Genomic DNA, 26,853 nt, shown 5'->3' on the forward strand with positions numbered 1-26,853 from the left:
ATGTAATATATATTCAAAAACAGGTCCAATGAATAATGTAAAAACAATTATGGGAATTATTGTTGTTGTCACAGAGCTATATTTTGTAGATGGATTTGCAAATGTAAAAAAATAAGAAAAAAAATAAATTTTTATGTTATATTGTTTCATTGTTTTCTGAAGAAAATAAATCATGCAGCAAAATTGAAACATTGAAGTATTTGCTTTCAATTGTCGACACTGTTCACAAACTGTAAATAGAGGTCAGTCAATGCATCGTTTATTTTAGAATCTTGATTGTTTCAGCCCACTGTTAAAATGCACCACTGAAAACCAATGTAAAGTTGATGGGCAGAAGAGAAGAACAAGTGAAGATAACTTTCTAAAAAAAAAAAGTTTTATAATTAAGTGTTTCCAGAAGATTCATAGAATTGGAAATCCAATGCAAGGGTTTTATAGAGCACATGAAGCCAGGTAACATCTTGTAATCTCATATAAGCTCTATTCCACATCAAGCGGATAGAGGATTTCACCTAGCTTGGCCAGTAAAGTCAAGACTTTTGCTAGGAAGCTTATATGACGGAACTCATTAGGTTAAAACACTGTTGAGTGTATTTGTGTATATGAGGGCATTCATGTGAGTGTGGGGTTGCGTGACTGTGCTGTGGATTCTGCATGTATTTTTGTCTGAGCTAGACTTTATTCAGGGTAATTGCGAGGACATGCTGTCATATTTACGTGCACAATAATTTGTGTCAGTTACTGATGGTGAGAAAAATGTCTAAACAATGAAAAATAATGCACCTTTTTAATAGAACAACTTATGCTCATTTTAAAGAATAAACAAATAAAAATGTCAATCAAAAAAGTGTGCATCATAAAAAAATACTGATGTCTATTCTATTTTATTCTATTACAAATATACCTGAGTAGACTTCAAGACTTCATTTTGGACATCGAATAATAGATCTATACCAGGACAATACAAATTTTCAATGCTTTCTCAACATTCTCATTGAATTCAAAGCTTTTTTGCACATTGCAACACATTACAGTTAAAAGTCTTTATTAAAAGTTTAAGGTCTCGCTTTAACGACTTCATTTCTAAAGTCATGTCATGTTTGTTTCACTACTAAGTTTGCGGCAGTATTCTCGCATTGTGCCACCACCATACACAGTACAGGACGCTGGGGGTTCTCTCTCACTTAGACTTTTATTTTGAAAGACGGGAGTTTGTTTGTCGCTGTCTTCACTTGCGCTTTAAACCAGTCACACGTGGAGTTATGTCCAAAGCAAGTGAGTATATATACATTTTAGTCATTTTTCACTTATAGAGCATTAAAAAGTGCGGACATAATGGCCATCTTATTGAATTACTTTAACCATTTTACAGAGCAAAAACGAGCGAAACGGCTGGGGTTTAGCGGTAAAAAGGTGCGTAATCTAGCCTACATGCTAACTAACTTAACTACTGTCAAATCAATGTTCTGTTTAGTTTTGTTGAAGTTAAGATGCCATGCTTATATGTCTACGTGTATCACAACAAGAAATACTACCAGTCAAATGCTTAAACACTCCTTCTCATTCACTGTAGTTATTTACACATTTTAAATAAACAACACTATAATGGAATTGTGGGAATTATGTTGTTTATCAGAAAGATAAAAAAATCAAAACTATACCATATTTGAGCTTCAAAGTGCCACTCTTTGTCTTGATTACAGTTCTGCACATTTTGGACCAACTTTATGAGGAATTTAAGATAATGAGAAACATAGATTCAGTGTCTCAGCTTTTGACTGGCAGTTTATGTTGACTGTCTTCTCTAAAGACCAAGGATGGGCAGCAGTCTCAAGGAGGGAAGAAAGATCCTGGCGTACCCAATATGCGCAGCTTCAAAGAACACAGTCAGAGACAAGCTGAACTCCGAAAACAGAGGGTGAGGAATGGATCTGTACAACCTTTTCTAAATATGTTGCACATTTCCAGATCTGAGTAACATATAAGTTTACCTTTATTTATAGCACTAATGTTGATGTATATCACAACAAATTCTAATGTGCAGTTTGTGTCAACTGTTTTCTAGTTGGAGGAGCAACAGGAGAGGCAGAGGTTGTCAAGAGATAAAGAGATGATGAAAAGGAGAAGTCTGGACAGTTTCCAGAAAGACATCCAATTACGACAAAGAGAGTTTGAACAGAGGGTTGGTGTCTATGACATTTTACTATTGAAGACAAAGTATTAGGATTGAATAAATTCATTGTTTTAAAATATACTATTTTAAATATACCATACAAACGTACCATATAACGTACCAGCCTTTGCCAAATCGTGTGCCGTTTCATTTTGATTAATCGTGCAGCCCTAATTTAACCATGTCACTATATTGTTCAACCACTGTAACACATCTATAAATTTATCTTTTTTGCAATTGCAAATCATTTTAAATCTGCACCTTTGTCTTAATAACTTTTTATTGTTAATGCAATGAATGCAGGAAGTTCAAATGCAAAACCTGGAGAAGCATGTAAACTTTGAAACTGAGAACTCAAGAAAGGCATACTGCAGAGAATTTAAAAAGGTACTATTTCCTGTACTGGCATGTTTAGGGTTAATTTTGATAACCCATTATACTTCCCCTTAAAGATGAACCTCTATTGGCCAATTCTTAATGACAATTTACTTATTTTGTCTCTTTTTATATTAGGTAATAGAGGCATCAGATGTTATTTTAGAGGTTATGGATGCCAGAGATCCCTTAGGCTGCCGCTGTCCACAGGTTGAACAAGCTGTTGTCCAAAGTGGAACCAACAAAAAAATTGTACTCGTTCTAAATAAAATTGGTAAGAATTTTTACATGTCCATTTAAAAAATTTAATTCTGCAACAGACAAAAAAAAAAGTTTTTTTCTTGAATTTGTCCACCAGATTTGGTGTCCAAGGATATTGTGGAAAAATGGATCAAGTATCTTCGCAATGAGTTTCCTACTGTGGCTTTCAAATCCTCCACTCAGCATCAGAACAAAAATTTGGTGAGAGCTACAATTCATAGTTTTCAATCACATGACTGGCGCAGAAACCAGGAGGGCAAAACATCCATAGAACTGAAGCACAGGCCTGTCAAAAATCTGTTTCAAGCCACGAATATTTAGATCACCTCTCAAAAGAAAGAAACAAACACACAAACTTCTTTGTGATCCACAAACATCACCTGCTGTAGTGTTTCAATCACTAAAAACAGACATTCTAAAATGCTTAATGTTAAAAAAAAAAAATCAGTATTATTAAAATGATCTAATTCATTTTACACCTTATTGGTGATGCATTCTATATACAGCTGAGCAGTTGAGCGTGGAATATAAACACAATGTGCTAAATGGTAATTATTTTTAAATAATGTTTTTCTATGGAAAAATGCTTAACAAGTAACTGCATGTTGTGTTTAAGGTCTTTGTTCATCTGCTTACCTGTGCATAGTGTGCATCATTAATAAGGTGTATATTGAATTTGGTATTTTGATATCACTGTACTTAGTACAATCCTGGAAAAAATGACTGGCAAGCATGGGGGACAGTCTTGTTTTGCTCTCCAGGTGGGCGGTCCTGTAAAGGTGTGACATCATGTACAAACTATGAATGGAGATGTATTTTATTATCAGACTCAGACTCTTTTTTTTTTAATTTTGTATTACTGTGACCTATTTATTACGGTATATAGTGTTACAGTAACGTTTTTCTGTTGTCCACAGAAACGCAGTCGTGTGCCTGTGACCCAGGCTACTCAACAGCTGCTCGAAAGCAGTGCGTGTGTCGGGGCGGATTGTTTAATGAAACTATTAGGAAACTACTGCCGGAACCTAGATATAAAAACGGCCATAACTGTAGGAGTGGTTGGTAAGTTGTTTTTTGCAACATGATATGTACTAAAAAATTATTCTGTCGTAAAAGTCTATAAAAGTTAACTAAATGTTTCAGGTTTTCCGAATGTGGGGAAAAGCAGTTTAATTAACAGCTTGAAGCGTGCTCGTGCGTGTAATGTTGGAGCTACTCCTGGAGTTACCAAGTATGCAAATAAGTTTTATTTTGTCAGTATTTTTTGTTGTAAATATAAAGTCAATTTTTCTATCATTCTAAGCTGCCTTTCCCTCGAATCAATGTGTTTTTCAGGTGTTTACAGGAGGTCCATCTAGACAAACATATCAAACTTTTAGATTGCCCTGGTATTGTAATGGCAACCTCAACCAGTGATGCTGCCATGATCCTTCGGAACTGTGTGAAGATTGAGCAGCTGGTGGACCCAATTCCACCTGTCGAAGCCATATTGAGGCGCTGCAATAAAATACAGGTTTGCAACTTATATTTCAAGAATTTCAGTTTAATTGAATGTGGAATCAGTGTTACATATGATTGAGAGCCAGTTGGTTTTTAATCTTTCTTGTGTAGATTATGGATCATTATGGAATTCCAGACTTCCAGACAGTACACGAGTTCCTGGCCTTACTTGCACGTCGTCAAGGCAAGCTGAGGAAAGGAGGGCTTCCTGACTCCGACAAAGCTGCCAAGAGTGTTCTTATGGATTGGACTGGGTGAGGTTATAGTCCCGGTGAATTTAACGTCAGTTACGTGTTGACCTTTTAAGAATTGTTTACCCAAAAATAAAAATTCAGTTATTTACTCCTACCTTGTTCACCTGTCTTCTGTGGAAGAAAAAAATATTTTGAAGAATGTTTAAATTGTTTGCACATACAATGAAAGTGAATGTTATGGTTAAAAAAACCCAGAGACATTTTTCAAAATATCTTCTTTTGTGTTTCACAGAAGAAAATCTCTTTAAGGTTCAACTTAATGTAAATAAGAGAATGTGATATCAAGTGAACATCATTTTGAAAAATGTCATAATTTACTCACCCTCATGTCGTTTCAAACCCAAAGTACTTTGAAACACAAATAAAGATGTTTTTAATATTCTCTCATCATTTTTGTCCACATCAATGCGCCATGCGTATTACGTTTTTAGTCTATAGGCGTGTAATGTTTATTTACAAGTGACATTGCCAACTACTGGCCTCGGATTCATAACACAGCGTTTTTAGTCGTCTGTAGTGTAAAGTACATTTAGAAGTTTTTCTCTGTCTTGTACAGGGGTCGTATCAGCTACTTCACACATCCCCCTGAGACTCACACGCTGCCCACGCATGTCAGTGCTGAGATTGTAGCTGAGATGGGCAAAGCATTTGACTGGGATGAACTGGAGAAGGGAAATCTGGAAGCTCTGGCTGGTAACTCTGGCTATACTATCAATGAAATAGACATAACATATTTATACCTATATTTACCTATACACACATTTGCCATTTATATTTTGTTTTTTACAATTTAGAGTGTGGCACATCTGATGCACAGATGGGATTCTGTATGGCTACATCTGGATTGACAGAAGGCGGTCAAGGAGAAGATCTTGCAGAACTGCAAATGGACAAACCATCAGAGGACCCTGAACTTCAAGATACGGTTGAATCAATGGATGCAGATGAGGACCCAGAGGTACATCCATTACATGGTTCAGTTCCTAATTCAAGATCATTTTACATCCACCTATATTAATCATTCAGTGCACTAAGGTTAGTTTGGTGGTGATTTGTGTTGGTGTGATTTCAGACTCGGATCTCATTTTTGACTTTCAATTGTAATTCTTCTATTAAGTTTGGACCGATGACTGTTGAGCTCAAGGTTCCCAAGACAAAAAGCAGTGGTGCAATTGAAGCTGGCCCAAAGCCAGTGAACCTAAAAGACATTCTGGATGTTGACCCACTCCTGCAAGGTCAGGCCCTCTTGGCTGCCAACAAAAGACGAAAGAAGCAGCAAAAGAGAGCTGGTAAGACCCTCTTTGTTTGGTTATAAATTCATCCATGAGTGATCCCTGTGCATAAATGTATTAAAAGCTGAGCACACTGCTTTAAAACTATGTATTATAACATCACTTCTCTTTTTTTCTTCTTTCATAGATAAACTCGGCACCAAACTTTCAGATTCTCTTACCTCAGCTTTAAATTTCTCCTTCTCTGACAGCTGATGAGCATTAAACCAAGATGCTCTGGGAGTTCATTCTACTTTCTCCTTAGAAATACTAACGTACTTGTATATTTAAATGATCTACAATTTAAAATATGCAAATAAATCATCTTTTCTCTGACTGAAAATAATGACTCAACTAGACCTCTACGACTATTATTGACCTCCTTTCTACCCATAAATCAGAGAATCAGATTACATTTTTAGTCACTGTGACAACTTTCTCAAAGTCCTGGTACCAGTTTATTCACTTTTATAACTACTAGTCAAACCAGATTGTGAAGGAAGAGTAGCCTATAATTTAGTTAAAGCATGGCTATTTGCTTTAAAGTTGACATGAAATCTAAATTGACCCTATTTTCTATGTTAGCGCCATAGACTGTAAAAAAATAGGTTTGCGCATATTACTAGTCTTATGGTGAACAATTAATCCGTGCAAGTTAATACAAAGAAAATAATTGTTTGCCGTGGTAATCTATAATCAAAGTCTGAAAAGTTACTTCGGGTCTGGAATGGCGTTCCTTTTCTGATGACGTCAGTTTGACGGCTTGGGTTGAAAACGCTTAACCACTCCCCTCAAACCGTTAGTCTGCTATGAGCAGAGATGGAGAGGAGCCTAAATCCCTGCCCTCTGTTAAATTTTCCGTTTCACTTGGAAATACGTCACAACACTGGAGAAAAGTAATTTGCAACTTCAGATTCACGGCGACTTTAACTAAATTTATACATAAATGCATAAAATAAAAAAATGCACACATACATAAATATTTTGATGTTTACATTTTTAGCCACAACCTTTTCCCCATCCTTCCCCATTGTCATTTCATAATTGTGACTTTATTACTATTTTCCACATTTTAGAATAACATTGTAAAAGTGAGTGTTTTTCAACTTTTGTCTGGTGCTGTACATTTAAAAAAAATATATATATATATTCTTTAAGGTTTGAAAACTTAGATGTACACGTGTACATGCCTGTGTTCTTGTGGGGGGGAAATATTATTCATTATATAATATTATATTATAATAGTTTTTATTAATGTTGAATGATCTTTTTTTTTTTTAATCTTTTTTATGTTTTTGTCATTTTTATTCGTTTGGTTTTGTCTAATTAGTGTTAATTTATAAAAAAATGTTTTTAGTAATTTTAGTAGTTCATCTTAAAATACTTTTAATTACAAAAAAATCAAATTTTCTTAACTATTCAATTAAGTTTTTCATTAAATATTTTATTTCATATTTTTTTGAATGAACTACAACTATTATTAATAGATTTAGTTTGTCAACAATAACACAATAAGATGGTTGAGTGTGTGATGGGGAGAGATGAGTGTCCAAAACAAGGAAATCCTCATGCGAGTAATGGCGATACTTCCAGCAAACTCGCTGTTCTTCTGGTAACACCAGCCTGGTAACTCAACTAACTTTATTTCCACCTCTTGACGATCTGACACGTATGTATAAGCCTTGTTAATCTCACAGTAATTATGCGTGAATGGAAGTTAAAGAAATGAAATACAGGCAACGTGCCAATTTGACGTTGGATGACATGTCAACTAAGTTAGCTAGCTAGTTAGCCTAGCGCTAACAGCTGGATGGTGCCAAAAACAACCATTCCGGGTTTGTTAATTGCGTTTTAGGGATTGTCATATGCAGTTACAGTTGCTTACTGTTGTAAATAACTAATACACAAGTTAATTTGGTTAATGTTAACGAATTTGCTCAACTTCGGCTAATTCCGACCTATAGCAAACTATTACGTAACTCACAGCAGAGCGAACTGCACTAGTGTTTTTGGCCATTTATAGCTAAAGGAATGCGTTCAGATTAGTGTTTGTGCCTGATATTTTGTTGGTATTTAGAGGGACAAGGCAAATCCCACATTTTATTTTATTTTGATTAGCTGTCATCTGGTAAATTCTGTACTTCCCCATGATAGAGCTGCAGATTTAAATTATATATATATATATATATATATATATATTACGGATTCATCTTAAATGTTAAGCAGTATTTTTTGGTCAGACTTGTTTTCTTGTAAATTAAAAACATATTTCACTTGTCTCTGTCATTTCATATAGTTGTGTATGTTTTATTAGTTAAATGGTTAGTGTTATAGCCGTTACCAATACTGTATTTATAATATATATAAAAAAAATGTGTGTATATGTAATATATATATATATATACACATGAACTATAATATTCTTCATGCTTAAAAATTCAGAGAGGTTAATGTGTTTGCTGATTGTGCTTTGGTAGAGTATTATATTTCTCTGTGAATGCAACTATCTGAGTGATGACTCAGATAAGTACAATTTCCCTGTTCCTCAAGTCTTCATTGTCCAAAAAGAGAAGTGATAACCCCTGTTATTTCCTTTTATACTGCTGATCCTGTAGCATTATTACCAACTTTTTCTTGATGCTTTCACCATTGCAGCTAGTTAATTCTTCTCATACTTGCCCCTGTGGAACCAGCGTAGCCATGTCATCCCGAGTGTTGCTACGGCAACAGCTGATGCGGGAGCAGGCGCAGGAGCAGGAAAGGAGGGAGGTGGAGCAGCAGGCGTCTGTCGCTCAGCTCCGCCCAACAGATTCCACTCCCGCCATCTCCGTCACAGTGCCACCCATGGCTGCCCGCCCTCCTCCAGTACCGGTGGAGGTTCTGAAGGTGGGTCGGACCTTCTTATGAGCCTTGAAGAAGTATCCCTCAGTTGAAAAAATGTTCTTCTACTGCTCACTCGAGTAGCATCCTAACTGCTGTCTACATGTCTATTAACCGTGACACAATTTGCTGAAAGTTTTGAAGCTTGACCTAAAAAAAAGCATTGTTAGAAAATGAAAATAAACATGGCAAAATAAACTCTTTGGTATAATTTTTATTTTAGAATATTTTTTTGAATAAATACTTAAATTTAAGAGTGTAAAAGTAAAAAAAACAAAGTAAATGTAATTCTTTTTTAAATATTGCATGATCATTTTTAAACATGTATTTTTAAATATTAAAGACATTTTCAAAAGGCATTTTGCAGTCCACTAAAATTTAGTTTTGATGTCACATGCATAAAATGTAGAGTCAACATAAGTGCGAGTTCCCTTTTTTTATATAAAGTGGCAACATTTCTCTCATGATTCATGACTTATACACTGAGTGAAACGTATTGTAGAGAATTAATGTCACTGATGTCTTTACATGACCATTGACCCAGTGTTTTTACTTTGCTGTAGGTGCAAACTCATCTTGAGAACCCAACTAAATACCACATCCAGCAGGCTCAGAGGCAGCAAGTGAAGCAGTACTTGTCCACCACGCTAGGCAATAAAGTTGCCACACAAACTCTTGGCGTATCCCCCGTCCCGCAGTCAAGCTCTGCTCCGGAGATGGGCCCTTCTGCAAGCAGTGCTCCCAATAGCCCAATGGCACATCTTAACCTGGGCTCCAACAAAGAAGAGGTAAAGCACATGTAAATATACACTGATATATTTATTTATATCTAAACAGTAGCAGCCCCTTACCGTAAATTTAGGTAGGGCAGATTCTGGGTATTAGCGCCAGTTTATGGTGAACATTTTGTAAACTTTATATTTTAATCGCTGAACAAGCAGACCGGTTGTTCTGGGCACCATCCAGCTGTTAGCGCTAGGCTAACTAGCTAGTTAGTTGACATGTCATCAAACGTCAAATTGGCACGTTGCCTGTATTGAACTTCTTCAACTTCCATTCACGCATAATTACTGTGAGATTAACAAGGCTTATACATACGTGTCAGATCGTCTAGAGGTGGAAATAAAGTTAGTTGAGTTACCACCAGGCTGGTGTTACCAGAAGAACAGCGAGTTTGCTGGAAGTATCGCCATTACTCGCATGACGATTTCCTTATTTTGGAAAGAGAAATCTATTAATAATAGTTGTCGTAAATTATGCATAATTAGCCCTAATCCTAACCCTAATTCTAATGTAAGTACATGTAGTTATTAGCATTACTCAGTACTTGTGTATATAATTATACTGTAACAAGGACACCTTCAAATAAAGTGTAGCCCAATTATGTTTTTACTGTGTGCCACTCTCTTGACACGTGAACATGTTTACCTTTCTCTGTTCAACTTGCCCTCTCACTAGTTTTGTGTCGCATTTAACTGCAAAATACCACACCAGCAGCTTAATTATATCTGCACCCCTCTTTCACACCAAACAGCACTTCTGCTTTAGATCTCCCATAAAATACACTCTTGTTAAGAATACAGTTCATTGGTTCCCTAAATACGTGTTTATAACCCACTTTTTCTAAAGCGATTAGATATGCAATAAGACAGTACTCATTCTAAACCTTAATTGCATCCCCTCAGATGGATGATGTAATCGACGACATCATCAGCCTCGAGTCCAGCTTCAATGATGACATCATGTCACTGATAGATTCTGGCCTACAACTCCCGAACACGGTAAGCTGAGCGATGATCTTCATTATTGATGAACACATCCATAACATTACGGCAATGTTCTGAATAAAAGGCTCTTTGAACCCCATCTATATTTGTGGTAAACCGCCACAAGCCATTCTGAAAGCTACGGAGGGATCATTTCCTGAGCGCAAATGTCCCCACCCCTTTTAAGAGTGAATGCTAACCACTGCACTTATGAGGGAGGCGATAAATGAGGGATGCACCTCGGCAATCGACATAAACATTCACTTCTGACACTTAACTAACACCTGCCAGGCAGGAATTAACAGGGAGGGCATAAAAAGGACTGAACGGACTGTACAGAGCATGGCACATGATAGAAAGAACTCGCATAGAAAGAAACCACTGGCGAAGGATTTTCCTTTATTTATTTTCTGGAGGGAAGAGAAAAAAGTGAGTTGACGTAACATGAGGATTTTAGTTTTATTGCAGGAACATGAAAGAAAAAGAAAGGTAAAATCTTATTCTTGAATTACTAGCCATTTATTAGTCTTTATTCTTAAATAAATCTGTTTTGAATCTGCTGTTTTGGAATTAAAATAATTTTATTATAATATGCATTTTAATTATAATATCAGGAAAATGTATATCAGAATAAAATTGCATTATAAAATAAAATTTTAATTAATGTTGATTAAAATGAATAATTTGTCTGCAAGTTGTTGTTTTTTCCTCAATGTGTGAATAATATGAATAGTTCAGTAATTCAATTTGGATGTAATTGTAATAATGTATTCACGTCCAGAATTATAGCACTACATTTACTTTGAATAACAAAATGGCAAGATTTTCCCTCAGTTATAGCACATCAATGTTCCGGCTTGCAGAGTTTATTTAAATTCATGTTCTTAAGCAATAGTATACTTGATTTTAATCAATGTGTTTTAAACACCTTACCACAATATGTTTCCTGGTACAGCTCAGTGTTTTGAAGAGTTTAGATTGGATTTCTCTTCTCCGTTGTTGTCTTAGCTACCAGGAAACCTTCTGGATGTCTACAGCAGTCCTGGCATGGCAATCGCCAACACCACTGTCAGCAATTCCTGTCCAGCAGATCTGCCCAACATCAAAAGGGAATATTCTGGTAATGTTTTACTCAACAGCCGCCTTCTGTGTTCCATTGGTTTCAACTGTTTGTTGTGTTATGAATCTACAGTATTGTGTAGTTGTCATAATAGCTGTTTATTGTCAGACACAGATGCAAGAGCTTTCATAAAGGAGAGGCAGAAGAAAGATAATCACAATCTCAGTGAGTTCAAAAGACACATGCTCCAGTCGTGTATTGTTTGTTTACCGTGTCGTTACATGACTCAGCCCAAATCTGTGTTTTTCCTTGTGTAGTTGAAAGGCGGAGAAGATTCAACATAAATGACAGAATAAAGGAATTAGGGGCTATGATACCCAAATCCAGTGATCCGTAAGTTTCTTTCCTCGAATCCTTAAGCTTTGTGGCACCTTTTTTAAAGAAAGCACACATAATGTTTATAAAAAAACATACAATACCAGTAAAAATATTTGGACACTATTGGCTGATTTTTATTTTATTTAAAAAAATGTCAGAATCTTAAAAACCTTTTGATCTAAAGGCTTATGCTTGAAATGAGTTTTGAAGAAATTTAAAAAAAATTTTAGTTCTCTTTTAAAATTGTCATTAGTTGAGCCACTGCAGTGTATATATGGTACATCATAGAGTGATTGTTATACACTATTATAAAAGTTTGGGTCAGTCTTTATTTTCCTGAAAGAAATTAATACTTTTATTGAATGCTTTAAATTAAAAAAAAGTGACCGTAAAGACAGTTATAATAAATACATAATGTTACAATGTATTTCTATTTTAAATATAAGCTGTTCATATGAACTTTATATTCATCAAAGAATCTTGAAAAGATTTGTCCACATAAATAAGCAGCATAGCTTTTAAACATTAATAATAATAAGAAATGTTTCTTGAGCACCAAATCAGCATATTAAAGTAAAGTAATGGCTGCTAAAGATTAAGCTTTGCCATCACAGAAATAAGTTACATTTACATCATACAAAATATGTTCAAATAGAAGACAGTAATTGTAAATTGTAATATTTCAGGATATTACTGTGTATTACTGTATGCTTGATCGAATAATTGCAGTTTTGGTGAGCATAATACATTTCCTAAGAAAAAATCTTACTGACCCAAAACTTTGGAATGTGTGTACTGTGTATATATGCATACGCATAATATTTATCTCCTCTCTGGTTGAAATGGCAGGGAGATGCGTTGGAACAAGGGAACCATTTTAAAGGCTTCTGTTGATTATATAAGAAAACTTCAGAAAGAGCAACAGAGGGCCAAAGAGATTGAGATGAGGCAAAAGAAAATGGAGCAATCCAACCAGGCCCTGCTGCTCCGCATACAGGTATATGAAACGTTAGCTTTCCTGTCTGCGCCAAAAAAACATTCCCATTTAACACTTAACTTGTTCCACTTCTTTATTATGTTAAACCCTGTGAAAAGATAGACTCTAACACCCCCTTCTGTTTGTTGCACACAGGAATTAGAGATTCAAGCTCGTCAACATGGCCTCAACACAGCTGTGTCTCAAGGCCTGAGCACAGATGCTTCCTTCCTTCAGCAACAGATACTACAGGCAAACCAGTCCATGCAGTCTGGCGTTGGGGAAGGCCAACCTCAGAGCCACCTCAGCATGGAGGCTGCCATGGCACAGACTTCCTCCTCTCCCTTCCTCACTATACCTCCCTCCGGCTCCCCGGCTGCTGCGGCGGTGAGCGGCCCTCTCGATCTGGATACCTTTAGCTTTGCAGACCTGGACGACCCTACGGCCTCCGATCTTTACTCTGACGTGGGTCTCAGTGACATTCTGATGGATGACAGCTGCACGATGTCCACCGTCAGGTCTTCAGATGTGCTCTTTTCCCCTGGAGCCTCCAAAACCAACAGCCACGATAGTAGTGTAAACATGGAGGATGACTTGTGACAGAACTGACCACTGTATGTATGTTTCTGTGCTTTTCCTCATGTGGGACGACGTGGGATGTTTTAATGGGACAGTGAGTTCTTCAAAATTCTGTCATTTAGTCCAAGCCTGTATGACTTTCTTTCTTCTGTAGAACATAAAGAAGATATTTAGCTAAATGTTTCAGTTAGAGCGGCACGATTAGTAATGGATCAAGTGGTCTTTATGAGTGAGTCATTGAATCATTCATTCAAATGAATTAAACATTTTTATATAGACTGCAGCAATTAACATTTTGTCAGAAATTCTAGAAATGTACGTTATTTAGAATCGTAGGGCAGGCAATCATGATCTGTATTTTAAACCAAAAAATTGTGATTCTCAATTTATCCAGAATCATGCAGCTCTAGTCTGTTGTGTTGAAGTCAATGATCACCAAAGCAGTTTGGTTACCAACTTTCTTCAAAATATCTTCTTTTGTGTTCTGCAGAAATTTTGATGGATTTTTCATTGTTTGGTGGACTATCCCTTTAAAGGACACTCTGTGTTGTTGTTCTCTTTGATTCAAGGCAGTTCGTTAAAACAAATTAACTGTAGTATTACAGCGTTTCATTGGCAGTCAGTGATTGCAACACTCCCAAATGTTTATACCAAGTCTGAAACGCACCCAAACCGTTTAGCCTTTTTGTAGCTAAAATGTAGGACGTTTTAGCCTTTCTAAGCCTTCCTTTAGCCTTCAGCTGCCATAAGGGTAAATCATGTGACATTTATTAATGTGATAGATGTGTTATTAGACTCTGCATTCAGAGCATGCAAGTGCACATATATATGTTTTTGGAGTGTAGTAGTCACTTTATAGTCACTTACCATACCAAAGGGATGTTTCGGAGTTGTGTTTAATTGCAAGAACTTATTATTTATATTGTTGATGAAAATGTTCAAGCAATATTTACTGCGTATATCAGAAAAGTCTATTTTTTAACACTTTGCTGGCTTTGCTTTCAGCCAAGTACTTGCATATTTACTACTAACTGGTTTGAAATTTCTACTTTTTATTTGTTTGTTTACAACACTTCCTTTTTAAGATTAGTTAATTTGACCTTTTTCAATGTTACATTGCTAAACAAATTTGTGACGGTGCTGGTGTTCTTTTTTCTTTTTTTTTGTGACACTTTAGAATAAGGTAAAATGTATTTGGTAAAACTTTACAATAAGGTTCAATTTGTTAACATTAGTTAATTCATTAGTTAACATGAACTTGCAATCCATAAAGCATTTATTAATCTTAGTTCATGTTAATTTCAACATTTACCAATACGTTATTCAAGTCAAAAGTGGTATCTGTTAATATTATTTGATGGATCTGAGCTGACAAACTAAAAATGACCAGTTATATATTTTTTTAACTAATGTTGAAAGATGAATAAATGCTGTAATATATTGCTTATTGTAGTTAATGCTTTATAACTAATGTAACCTTATTGTAAAGTGTTACTTCCTAAAAATATATATATATATGTTCAAAAACATTATTTGGCATTAATACGTCAGGTATCATAAAAAACAATATCAAACAAATTTCTTGTTATCCTAGAAGTTAATTTCTACCAATTCTAATACATTTAAAAATAATATATTTAAAGATTTTATGCTTAACAATGTACAGTAGTATATTTATAAATGAACATTTAACCTTAATTAATTGATGTTGTAAAACTTGTTGTTCATTGTTACTTCTTGATACCTGACGCATTAACTTATGTTAATGAATTATGCGCAAAGTGTTACAGATTTTTGGAATGTATATAAGGAAACAAGCCACATAAACATCATGCACAAATAGCTTTTCAGGTGTAAAACTTCACAAGCTACCTCTGCTTAAAGTGCTTTTTTAAGTGATAGATCTAAATCAGCATTTTGTTAGATGCAGCTAAATATACACTTACCTGCGAATGTAAATGTTCTGTAGATGTGCTCAGAAACATGACATTGAGCGTATTGCCGGTCAAAGCCAAATTAAGTTTCATCTCTGATCAGACTGTGCCTTTAGCTTCAAGGAACAAAAGTCATTTGTTTGGTTTGTAAATATAGAGAAATGAATACAAATGAGTTCTGCAGCAATTCAAATGAATGTATGTAAAACTATATGATTTAAAGCTAAAAGCATAGAGAAAATAAAATAGATGTAGATCTTGTAAAATAGATTTCAAAACTTGAATGTTTGAAATGATTTATGTGAAGTCACAAAGCAATACAAATGTTGGTCACATGTGCTGACAGTACAGTCCTTAGAAATAAGCATTGGTGTGTGTCTAAAGACATATTTCTACTCATTAAAACCGAATTGCCAGTTATTTTTCAGTTATTGCTCTTTATTGCATTCTTTACTTTCATTACATCTGTACTCAATTAAAGGAAGATGTTGTCCTTTTTTTATATTATAAACAGATTTTTTTTCAAGCGCATAATTTATAATTTTTATTTTTTATTTTAATGTGTTGGTGCATTTAATTGGCTAAAATAAACTGATCTGATGAAAAAAATCGTATGCTTGACTTTTTTTTCAAATGTTTCTCTTGTTATTTAAAAAAAAAAAGATCTCCATACAACAATATCATTCATTTGTCATTGTTTATTCAATCAAACCTGTACATTATTAATTTGCACATTTACCTCCAGTTTTATTAATTTAATATGCCAGGTTTGATGTGCAAGTTATCAGTTTTAGCTAAACAAATCTAGTATCTCTTTTGCACACATTGGCTAACTTGCATTATTTTCACACAAAAGAGCTTTAAAACATAAAAAAGAGAGAACTGTTTTTATTTTTTATATATAATATAAGATACATTTAGTATAATGCATTCTAACATTGTCTTGCCATATATATATATATATATATATATATATATACATATATATATTTTTTTTGCAGTGTGCCTTTGACAATTTATGTTTACTCTCAAATTGCAATGAGCTGGACAAAAACTTGAATATTTTGATATATTGTAGTTCAGGTGATATGTAAACAGAATATGCATTTTTCCTCTGATGCAGTGTGAAAACGCAGACGTGCAGTATCATAACCACAGTCAACCAGCAGATTTACATGCTTGTGAAATCAGCACATTACATTCGCTACATCCCGTTCCGGCCTTATCTGATAGTCATGACCAGTATATAAATGGCGGCGAGACTGCAGCTAGTGAAACAGAAGCTGAGAGAGTTCCATGCCGAGCTCCAGACACTCAGCCGTCTGTAGACAGATGTCGCACGAGGAGCAGTCGAAGGTGTTTTCTCCACAACTGCAGCCGCACGCCTCCACGTACTCGGCACAGCTGCAACATTGGCAGAAATCTATCCAGTCCTCCAGAGAGGAAGGGTCGCAACAACACGCTTGAGAGCAGAAGGATGTACAGATCGAGGCCACGCAGAATTGGCAACCATCACCAACGGCCAGCAAGCAATCCCAAAACTTGCAGAACAAACACGCTAACAGGAAGGATGCACACAGGTCTAGAAGTGCAGGGAAAAAGAGAAGGAAATGTATTATGTGTGAGATTAAATGCATGTTCTGCATTCAACACATTTTTTTTATTATTAAAAAGAGGTTACGGTGAGCCATTTACAATGGAAGTGAATGAGGCCTTTTATATTTATATTTTATAAAAGCACTTACATTGGTCTGATAAAGTCACTATGAATTTGAAATCAAAACAGACAATTCTTGCTTGTTTTTTATGGAATATTGCAGTATTCATTAAAATTAATTTGTCCATGCACATCTTTTTTATTTATTTTTATTCATGTGCCATCGTAATCTTCAATAAAAATAACTTCCCCTCCCTCTTGCAGCGACTTCTCTTCTCTTCTTCACTTCCCTTCTTCACTTCCCTTCTATTCTCTCCACCTTTTCTTTTCTATTCCCTTACCTTCTCCTCTCCTCTTCTCTCATCTTCTCTCCTCTCCTCTTCTTCACTTCCATTCTCTCCTCTTCCTTTCCTTTCCCTTCTCTTCTCCACTTCCCTTCTCTTCGCTTCCATTTTCTTCTCTTCACCTTTTCTCTTCTCTTCCCTTCTCTTCTCTTCTCCTCATCTCTTCTTCACTTCCCTTCCCTTCTCCTCTCCTCTTTTCCTCTTCCCTTCTGTTCCCTTCCCTTCCCCTCTTCTCTTTCCTTCACTTCCCTTCCCTTCTGTTCCCTTCTCTTCTCTTTTCTTCAGGTGTGAGGGTGGAACAAACTGTTACTCACATGAGATCACAACAATAGCAAACCACAACCATCCAATCAATTCCCGATGGACAAAATCAAGTCCCGTCCAGTTTTCATTGTTCGAGAAGCTGTTTCACATATACGTCACAACAGGGAAGAAAAGACTTCCGCAACTTCCGTTTCATGTCGACTTTAAAACTATTATTTGAGCTGTAAAGTTGTTTCAATCGTAATTTTTTTACAGTCCTTTAATGTTTACACACATTGTTTATATCTTATGGCCCCATTCACTTCCTGAGCGCCTCACTGTAAACTAGATTTTTGCTTTTTTTTTAAGAAAAGGAGGGAAGAGTCTAAATAATTTTTTGTAATAATCAACAACATTACGCCACAAGTGCTGTCGATTGAGCTTAACTTGTATTGAACCCGGAATATTCCTTTAATGGCTGTAACACAGACAAAATATTGATGTGGTAACCACAAATAAAGCAGCTTTGCTGACACTGTAGTCCATCATAAAACTGCTATCCTGTTTGTAGAAGTTTAAGAGCCCTTTACACTAATCAGCACCACACTAAGAAAGATTGGGTTGCGCATGCATTCCCTCATAAATTTAGCTAAATACTTATGATAAAAGAGGACAGGAAGAAGGAAAGCTGTTATCAGTCCTGCTAGCGAGGATTTCAGCGGCATCTATAATGCATTAGATGTCATAAAAATTGAATCCCTCATTTCATTGAGTCAAATGTAATTTGAGGTGTTGCTTACCTTCAGCAGGGGCTTTCAGGCTCAGGCGACTTTTCGATGTGGAGGTGGAGGAATGGCTGATTTTGCGATGACGGTGTGTTGCTTTATAAGCGGTGATGTGTGAGCTTTTGAGGTGGTTTGCGGGTAGCTGAACGCACACAGGAAACGCATCACTCATGTCTCTGCCAGGTGTGTCTTGAAGTGGCTTTTTCACATCTGCTGGGACTTCTTTGATACGCACGTCTATGATGAGGAGACAATAATAAAGTTATTTGGATGTTGGCTTAAAGAATGATAGTGTGAAGGATATTTACCAAATGCTAATGGTTTCGTTTTACTAAGAGGAGAAATAAGACATGAGTTTTCCTTCCCAGAGTGTTCATCTGTTGGTGAGAGTTCATTATCCTTTAGACATGTTCTGGAAGATTCCAAGTCTTTTTTGTCAGGTGACTCTATATATAATAAATAAAGCACATTATTAGTTGCTCTTTTCCTCTATGCTGATGTATTAAAAGAGAACAGAAAAGTCTTACCAGAGTTTTGAAAAGTTGATACACTTGGAACTGAATGAACTTGCGGGTCATCTCCACGAAAGCTGGATTTTGATCCAGTTGGTGACCGCCCATGTTCCTCGTCATGGTCACAATTCATCTTTTCAAACTCCTCTCTCAGTATTTGCTACAACAAGAATGAGTGTAAAGATGTAAAGTGAAAATGCCAGAGTATTTGAACTCCCAGCCATGTCATAAAATATTCAAACACAGGAAGCACAGAGAATAGCTGTGCTATAGTCTGTGGCATATATTAAATACTAATGGTAAAATATTATGGAGAAAGCTAATTGATCACTTGACATGTTGATATATTATGGTACTAACAGTTAATAATGTGAACACCATTTCAGTTTTCTTGTTTTGTGACTAATATGACTACTTTTTACTGATGGATGTAATCACTTTTGATTTATACATTTGATATGCGCAAAGTATATTCAAAATATTATACATATACGCAAACAAATACAAAGCTTAGCGTAAAAAAGCACTGATGGAGCAAAAAGTGCCAGAGTCATTAATCTATTATTAATCTCAATCCATTTGGCAAACATATTGTGTGACAAGGATACGAGGCATCCTAGATGTAAAGAGGGCAATAAATTTCAGCAACCTATTAGTCCAATGTTTGCTTACCTTGAGTCAAAGAGATGCCCGGAAAATTTCTTTCCAAGCAGATTTCAAAACACAAAGAAACAAACAAAAAAACTAAGTTTACAGGATATAAATAAACAGATAGCCTACCTTAAATTATTCAAATACAATAGAAATTAAAACAAAAATAGTATATGCGTATAATATTCTTATTAAAAAGAATTCAACATTACAAGACAATCTCCAACCTAAATTTCACCAAAGAAATTGGTGTTTTTGTTCATCGTAAAAACACACTTCTGACTCTTCATCATGTTAACAGTAGGATAGTATAACTAGCGGCATTATCACCAAATGTATACAGATATTAGCAGGCGAACAGTGATGTAATAGGCTATTTATCATTGTGTAAAACTAAAACAATTCATTTAAATCAACAAACAACAACATAATGTTGCCTCCCGTATTTTTCAACTTGTTTTCTACTATTGCCAAGTTATACCATACAATATTACTTATTATTATCTATGATCATTCAAGTTGATGAAAATGCACTAACCTTCAACACCACATTCATCTCATTCTCATCGCCCCTCAGCTCAGATACCAGATTGATACTTGCTCTGCAAGGGCCGTTGCCTAATCATTATCCATTCGTTAGCATGCTCATAGTGTTGATAGGACCACACCCCCTACCAAAAAAAAAAAAAAATGCAATAACATTTATTACAACAACAATTATTATAAATAATAATAATTGTTATTATTATTAGTATTAGTATTAGTACAAGTATAATTGTTAGTATTGTTGATGTTTTTAAAATATAACTTAATTTTTATTTGTATTTTTAATTTTACAGAAAACATTGATTATTAAGTATATCAATGATCGTCATGTGATAGAATGTACTTTGTCTGTAAATGCCCTAGAAAATGAACATAGCTCTCTCTCCCCCCCAATCATGAGGACTTTTATTATGACAATCATCCCTCTCCCGAAACAGAACCGAAACAACGCTGTTGTCCAATGCCCACGGTAACAATTAGGTTTGTAATATTGCTCCAGTTCCTAGCTTTGGTTAGGAAATTTGACTCTTATCAAAGTCGGATCATTCCGGGCATGAACGTGTTCATGCAGTGAGACATTATCTCAATTTGTCCTTATTCGCTCTGTTTGATCGGATCTTCTTGAAGGCGGGGAAGCAGACATGGTAAGTCTGCTATTATGATTTGATAGCATATTAGCACCGGCTTGAGCAGTCAAAATATTAAAAAATTAGTTCTCTAAAAGCGATCGTTGCAATTGAAAGAACGAATTATTTATTTCACTAACTATGTTGTAAACCAGCACTAGATTTTCAGCACTGGATAGTTAATCTATTTTCTCGCTATCAAGTGTGCTATCATGCTAATATGTTATTGTGACACTGATGTTGAACTTTGGCTAAAACATGTACTTTTTTGTTTTGTTTTAAATGGATAACTAATTTAAAGTGTTTTTATTGTTATTGTTTATTATTTCTAATTAAATGCCATACAAACATAGTATATGAAGCACGATAATGTTTTGATGATGATATTTCCATTGAGTGTGTTTTGCAGTTTTATTGTATTGTATTCTTTTCAATGTTTTTGTTCTATTGTCTTCACAGGACAGCGAGATGTCTGATATGGACCAGGCTCCAGCTATGAAAAAGACTGTAGTAGATGGAGAGAATGCTCCTCTCTACTGCATTTGTCGAAAATCAGACATTAACTGCTTCATGATGTGAGACAAATCTCTCCAAAAATTCTTTCACAAAGAATATGAATATGTATGCTTAATTTGGATCACATCTTTTCTCCACAGTGGTTGTGACAAGTGCAACGAGTGGTTTCATGGTCACTGTATAAATGTGACGGAGAAGATGGCCAAAGCTATCAGGGAGTGGTACTGCCACCAGTGTCGGGGTCAGTGATTAATGACCTTTTTTCTCCACTGTTGTTCACCTTCAAATATTTAAACATGCACTTTGTCATATTAAAATATATTTTGTTACAATATCAGTTAATCAGTTCCAATTCTTTATCTTTTAGAAAGGGATCCATCTCTTTCAATACGCTACCGGAAAAAGAACCGTGATAAAGACATTGAGCCAGAGAGGGTTGAAAAACGATCCAGCACTCCAGAGTACAAGATCGATAAGCGCCGTGGGTCTAAAGTTAGTGTTTCTTCAGTATGTTCTTATATCTAAGTTTGCTTGTTATACACTCGGCACTTTCTCTATTGCATTATTGTTGGGCAGTTTGACAATTTTTTTATGGTATATACAGTAATTTGCAAAGGTCTTTCTTGGGCACGTAAGTATTTTCACCAACAATAAAATGGTTTTAAGCCAGTGATTTATATCTTTTGGTGTAGTTTTTCAAATATCAGTTTACATTTCTAAACATTCTTTTTGCCGTTAATTCTAATAATCCAGTGAGATTTTGTATGCACAAGGAGTTCCATACGGAGATCTGATCTCACCATCATCAAGTCTGTCTGGGATTACATGAAGAATTAGAAAAAAACAGACTTTCCAAGCATCTCGGAGACATTGTCACAGTTCTTCTGGATTTACTCTGCCTTAGTTTTTTTCTGTTTCTTCATGTAATCCCAGACAGACTCGATGATGGTGAGATCAGATCTCCGTATGGAACTCCTTGTGCATACAAAATCTCACTGGATTATTACAATTAACGGCAAAAAGAATGTTTAGAAATGTAAACTGGTTTTTCCTACTGACACACTACAGCAAAATATATAAATAACTGACTTAAAAATATTTTATTTGAGGTGAGAATACTAACAGTTTTAAGACTTTTGCACAATACTGTAGGTAACACTATTTTAGGGACCTAATTACGTATAGTTATGTAATTATCCAATTAAGTACTGAGTAATGTTAATTAGCAACATGTGCTACTATAGGGATAGGATTTGTGTAACAAGGACACTGTAAAGTAGTGTTACCAGTATAATACAATAGTTGTTTTTCTGGAATATTAGTATTTTTTTATTTTAATAATAACACTGTGAGATATTTCAAGTCTTTATTGTTATAATTTTGATGATTATGACTTACAGTTTATGAAAACCCCAAATTCAATATTAGATTATTGTGAAAAGGTTTTCATAGCTGTAACCCATGATCATCACAATTATAACAAATAAAGGCTTGAAATATCTCACTTTGCATGTAATGAGTCTATATGATATATTAGTTTCACTTTTTAAGTTGAATTACTGAAATAAATGAAGTTTTGCAAGATATTCAAATTTTGAGTTTCACCTGTATTTATATATAATATAATATATTATATTTATTTAGTTATTTATTTTATTTAATAGGTACACGTGTGAACAATAAACATGTACCACACTACAACATTTATAGCCAAGGCTAATTTGCAATGTCCGTCCCTAGATATCTCATCTTAATTTATATTTCTTCTCAATTTGACAATACCTAACCTAACAACCTTCATAAAGTTATTAAACCTGAATGGATACTTTAGGAATTTATAATTATTACATTTATTAGTGATAATATAAAACAATATAATCCTCTAACTGCGTTCCAGGTGAAGCGATCAGCCCGTATGTGTGGTGAATGCGAACCCTGCACCAGGAATGAGGACTGTGGTCAGTGTGACTTCTGTAAAGACATGAAGAAATTTGGGGGCCCAAACAAGATTCGTCAGAAATGTCGTCTAAGGCAGTGTGTCGTCCGTGCTCGGGTGAGTGTCTTTATAAAGGTGCTTTATTAGGTAGTTTTGTTTTGATGCTAACTCTCTCTCATTGTTTTTGCAGAAAATGCTACGTGTTCGGGACGAGGAGTTTTCTCTGCGTGAGAGGAAGGACAATATAATGCACAGAGATAGACGATACTTAGATGATTACGACGAGAACGATATGGAGCCATATGAGCGCTACAAGGACAGAAATGCGGTAACGGCTAATTGCTGTTGCTCAACCACAACCACTTAGTATATACATGCATTCATTTGAACTCTTGTCTAGTTACAAGATGTTTTTATAACATGATTATGTTTGATATTTGCTTGTTAGGGATGATGCTTTAGGTCTCAGCACTCAAAAATAAATCTCGCCCTTCTCTTGTGACCTGTTTTTTTTAGTCATGGGGCAGTGATGATGATGAAGACGGCGCACTTTACAGTCCTGTCCCACGGAAGAAAGCTATAAAGGTCAAGCACGTCAAGAGGAGAGACAAAAAAATTGACAAAAAGGTGCAATGAGGAACACAGTGCTTAATACATAATCGTTTTTTTGATTGCATTTAATAAATATTTTTTGTTAATTGTGCTCATCTTTTACAGAAAGAGTCCCGTCGCCACAAGCAGAAACAGAAGCACCGTGATCGTTTGAGGCACAGCGAGAGGGGGGACAGCAGACATGGAGGAGACGTGCAACAGTGCCTGGGGCCGAACTGTATTGAGCTGACACGTCCGAACTCCAAATACTGCTCTGAGGACTGTGGCATGAAGCTGGCTGCCAAGTAGGTTATTTCATTAAAGTCGGCATGAAACAGAAGTTGGTTGATGCCACAAGTTATTTATAATAAATACTGCTTTATACCATAAGAACAAGAAATTGAAATTTCATGATGACTTTAAGTGCAGCCAACTAGCATTGAACGGTCGCACAATGTTATACCAACACCAGTTTGATGTGAAAAGATCGTATTGATTTATTGATCTGCCGATCTGTGCAGCCGAATCTACGAGATCCTCCCGCAGCGAATCCAGCAGTGGCAGCAGAGCCCCTGCGTCGCTGAGGAACAGGGCAAAAAACAGCTGGAGCGCATCCGCAGGGAGCAGCAGGCTGCACGGATGCGCCTTGCCGAAATGGAGCGTCGTTTCCACGAGCTCGAGGGCATCATTGCCAAAGCCAAGCAGCAGGTGGTCCAACAGGATGAGGATGTGAGTTTCCAGTAATGCTTTCTCATGCTAATGTCGTTTGAATTTTATAGAATAACTGGTAAGATAATTTGTGTGTTTCAGGGATTTTGTCATTAATTAGGGTGTAAATCTAATGTCCTTTCGTGCAGGTGAATGAAACTGACAGTGAGGATACAGACCTTCAGATATTCTGTGTGTCCTGCAGTCACCCCATCAACCCCAAGGTGGCGCTGAGGCATATGGAGAGATGTTATGCCAAGGTCAATATATGTTATTGTCTGAGCCCATATATTGGTCACTGATTTATGATCACATTGAAAATTTATTTGTGTAATACTAACGCTTGGTTTATTATTTGAACAGTATGAAAGCCAGACCTCATTCGGTTCCATTTTCCCCACCAGAATAGAAGGGTAAGAGAGATGTATTTGCAATTGTTATGATCCAGTACAGCAGTTATGATTAAATGTCCCTGAATACCCTCAGTTAGAGAAACTCTATCATAGTGTGCTTGTTATATCGACACTTCCTCTATTTGCTCGTTATTTTTCTGGAATTTAAAAATATTTTAATAAATACATTTATTATTACTTTATATAATAGCCATGTGATAATGGTTAGTTGCAACTTAATTATTGTTAAACTAAGACTGTTGGTTAATTTAAATGAATATTGTAATTGAATATAATAGTAAATTGTATATATAATAGTAAAAATACTTATATATATATATACACACACACACACACACATGCATATTTTATATATAATAGGTATATATATTCGGGTTTTTAAAATAATTCTTTTTTTTATTCTGTCAGGGCAACAAGACTCTTCTGTGATGTGTACAACCCTCAGAGTAAAACATACTGCAAGAGACTCCAAGTTTTATGTCCAGAACATTCCAGAGACCCAAAGGTGAGAGTTTAGTTACGGTCTTGCCATAATTCTGCTCAGACTACACTACATCTTATAAAATCTCTTCATAACTTGATTTGTGTTCAGTACATCTCCATTCTGCTTTTCTCTTCTCAGGTCGTAGCAGATGAGGTGTGTGGGTGTCCACTAGTGCGTAATGTGTTTGAGCCGACTGGAGACTACTGCAGGGTTTCAAAACGCAAGTGCAACAAGCATTACTGCTGGGAGAAGCTCCGACGGGCAGAGGTGGACCTTGAGCGTGTCAGAGTGGTCAGTTAAGTTCTTCAAAACTTATTGTCATAGTAGACTTAATGTATTTTTATGTACTCATATTTCCCCCCTCTGAACAGTGGTACAAGCTGGATGAGTTGTTTGAACAAGAACGCAATGTGAGGACGGCCATGACCAACAGAGCAGGACTACTGGCCCTCATGCTCCACCAGACCATCCAGCATGACCCCCTGACCACTGACCTCCGCAACAACAAAGACAGATAGCCATGTGAACTATCAGTGCTCACTTAAAAAATTATTTGTTTATATTTGTATACTTTTCATATTGTATATTTGTCACTATTTGGACAGTCATTCATAATAAACATATTCTTCATGTCTCATTCAGTCTGTATTGATTTATGTTAGGGATGCACTGAAGATTTTTCTTAAGATAGTCAGTTCTCTTCAGATATATATGCATTTAACCCCCCAACATTTTTTTTTTCCTTTCAATATTTCGAGTAACTCGAACAGTGAGCTTGCTTTTTCAATGTGTCTCATCTCTTACCATTGCCAGTGTGTTAACATCTTGTTTACAGACTTCATAATATTTCCACACAAATAACTTTTTGGGAAATGATTGCAATGGAGTTTGCGTGCAAGTTTGGAACAGACATCAGCCAACATAAAATAAAACAAAACAAAAACTAAAAAATGGTTCCGATTGATGGCCGGTTGATTGGTGCATCTCTTAAGTATTTTCACCTGTGTACAAGTAATTACAAAACAGTAAAAAAAATGGTGTGTTGTTCTTAAACATACATCTGTGAATCATTTATAAAACAATTTAATCTATTAATCTAATCTATTTATATATATATATATATATATATATATATATTATTTTAGTGTTCAGACTTTTGGATCCCACTATGTATATGAAAAAAATCTGTTTTAAATACCTAGACATGGTAATAAATATAAAAAATAGTCAGAGAAATTAAATGAATATCCCAATGGGATATTCATTTCTTTGACTATTTTTAATTTGAGTATTCCATTTTAAATTTGTATTACCGTGTCTAGGTATTTATAACATATTTTTTCATATAGGCCTACATACAGTGGGACCCAAAAGTCTGAAGTCTAAAATAATAATAAATACATTTTATACAAATGTTTTATATAAATATTCACG

At 35.5% G+C, this 26,853-nt stretch overlaps 3 protein-coding genes across 4 annotated transcripts; 2 read left to right on the top strand and 1 right to left on the bottom strand.

Annotated features, from left to right (window-relative positions):
• Window positions 1–1,144: 1,144 nt before the first annotated feature.
• Window positions 1,145–16,009, top strand: gnl3l (G protein nucleolar 3 like). The gene is given in 23 exon segments (XM_079596549.1): window positions 1,145–1,275; window positions 1,373–1,413; window positions 1,811–1,918; window positions 2,066–2,182; window positions 2,477–2,560; window positions 2,687–2,822; window positions 2,907–3,010; window positions 3,727–3,871; window positions 3,953–4,040; window positions 4,145–4,379; window positions 4,385–4,417; window positions 4,421–4,563; window positions 5,120–5,256; window positions 5,358–5,521; window positions 5,681–5,852; window positions 8,494–8,720; window positions 9,278–9,502; window positions 10,400–10,495; window positions 11,489–11,600; window positions 11,709–11,765; window positions 11,858–11,933; window positions 12,768–12,915; window positions 13,051–16,009. Coding segments are annotated over 23 exon segments (3,105 nt in total). The 5' UTR covers window positions 1,145–1,262; the 3' UTR covers window positions 13,495–16,009.
• A 264-nt stretch (window positions 16,010–16,273) lies between these two features.
• Window positions 16,274–20,254, bottom strand: LOC306990872 (uncharacterized protein). The gene is made up of 6 exons (XM_079598192.1): window positions 20,138–20,254; window positions 19,621–19,649; window positions 18,964–19,108; window positions 18,745–18,882; window positions 18,452–18,673; window positions 16,274–16,989 (listed from the first exon to the last, which is right to left on the bottom strand). The coding sequence occupies exons 3-6, from the start codon at window positions 19,079–19,081 to the stop codon at window positions 16,676–16,678; spliced, it is 792 nt and encodes a 263-aa protein (XP_079454318.1). The 5' UTR covers window positions 19,082–19,108; window positions 19,621–19,649; window positions 20,138–20,254; the 3' UTR covers window positions 16,274–16,675.
• A 282-nt stretch (window positions 20,255–20,536) lies between these two features.
• cxxc1b (CXXC finger protein 1b) lies at window positions 20,537–26,060 on the top strand. 2 transcript variants are annotated; one of them, XM_079597009.1, is made up of 14 exons: window positions 20,537–20,789; window positions 21,231–21,346; window positions 21,428–21,528; window positions 21,655–21,794; window positions 23,185–23,340; window positions 23,414–23,551; window positions 23,740–23,850; window positions 23,941–24,119; window positions 24,336–24,543; window positions 24,672–24,782; window positions 24,886–24,935; window positions 25,344–25,440; window positions 25,558–25,710; window positions 25,791–26,060. In XM_079597009.1, the coding sequence occupies exons 1-14, from the start codon at window positions 20,787–20,789 to the stop codon at window positions 25,935–25,937; spliced, it is 1,710 nt and encodes a 569-aa protein (XP_079453135.1). In that variant the 5' UTR covers window positions 20,537–20,786; the 3' UTR covers window positions 25,938–26,060. The 2 variants fall into 2 exon arrangements, with proteins under 2 accessions (XP_079453135.1, XP_079453136.1); XM_079597010.1 differs by having other exon boundaries at window positions 21,655–21,779.
• The last annotated feature ends 793 nt before the right edge of the window (window positions 26,061–26,853 follow it).

Source organism: Phoxinus phoxinus (genome assembly GCF_949152265.1).
Source record: "Phoxinus phoxinus genome assembly, chromosome: 22".
NCBI classification, from domain to species: domain Eukaryota; kingdom Metazoa; phylum Chordata; class Actinopteri; order Cypriniformes; family Leuciscidae; genus Phoxinus; species Phoxinus phoxinus.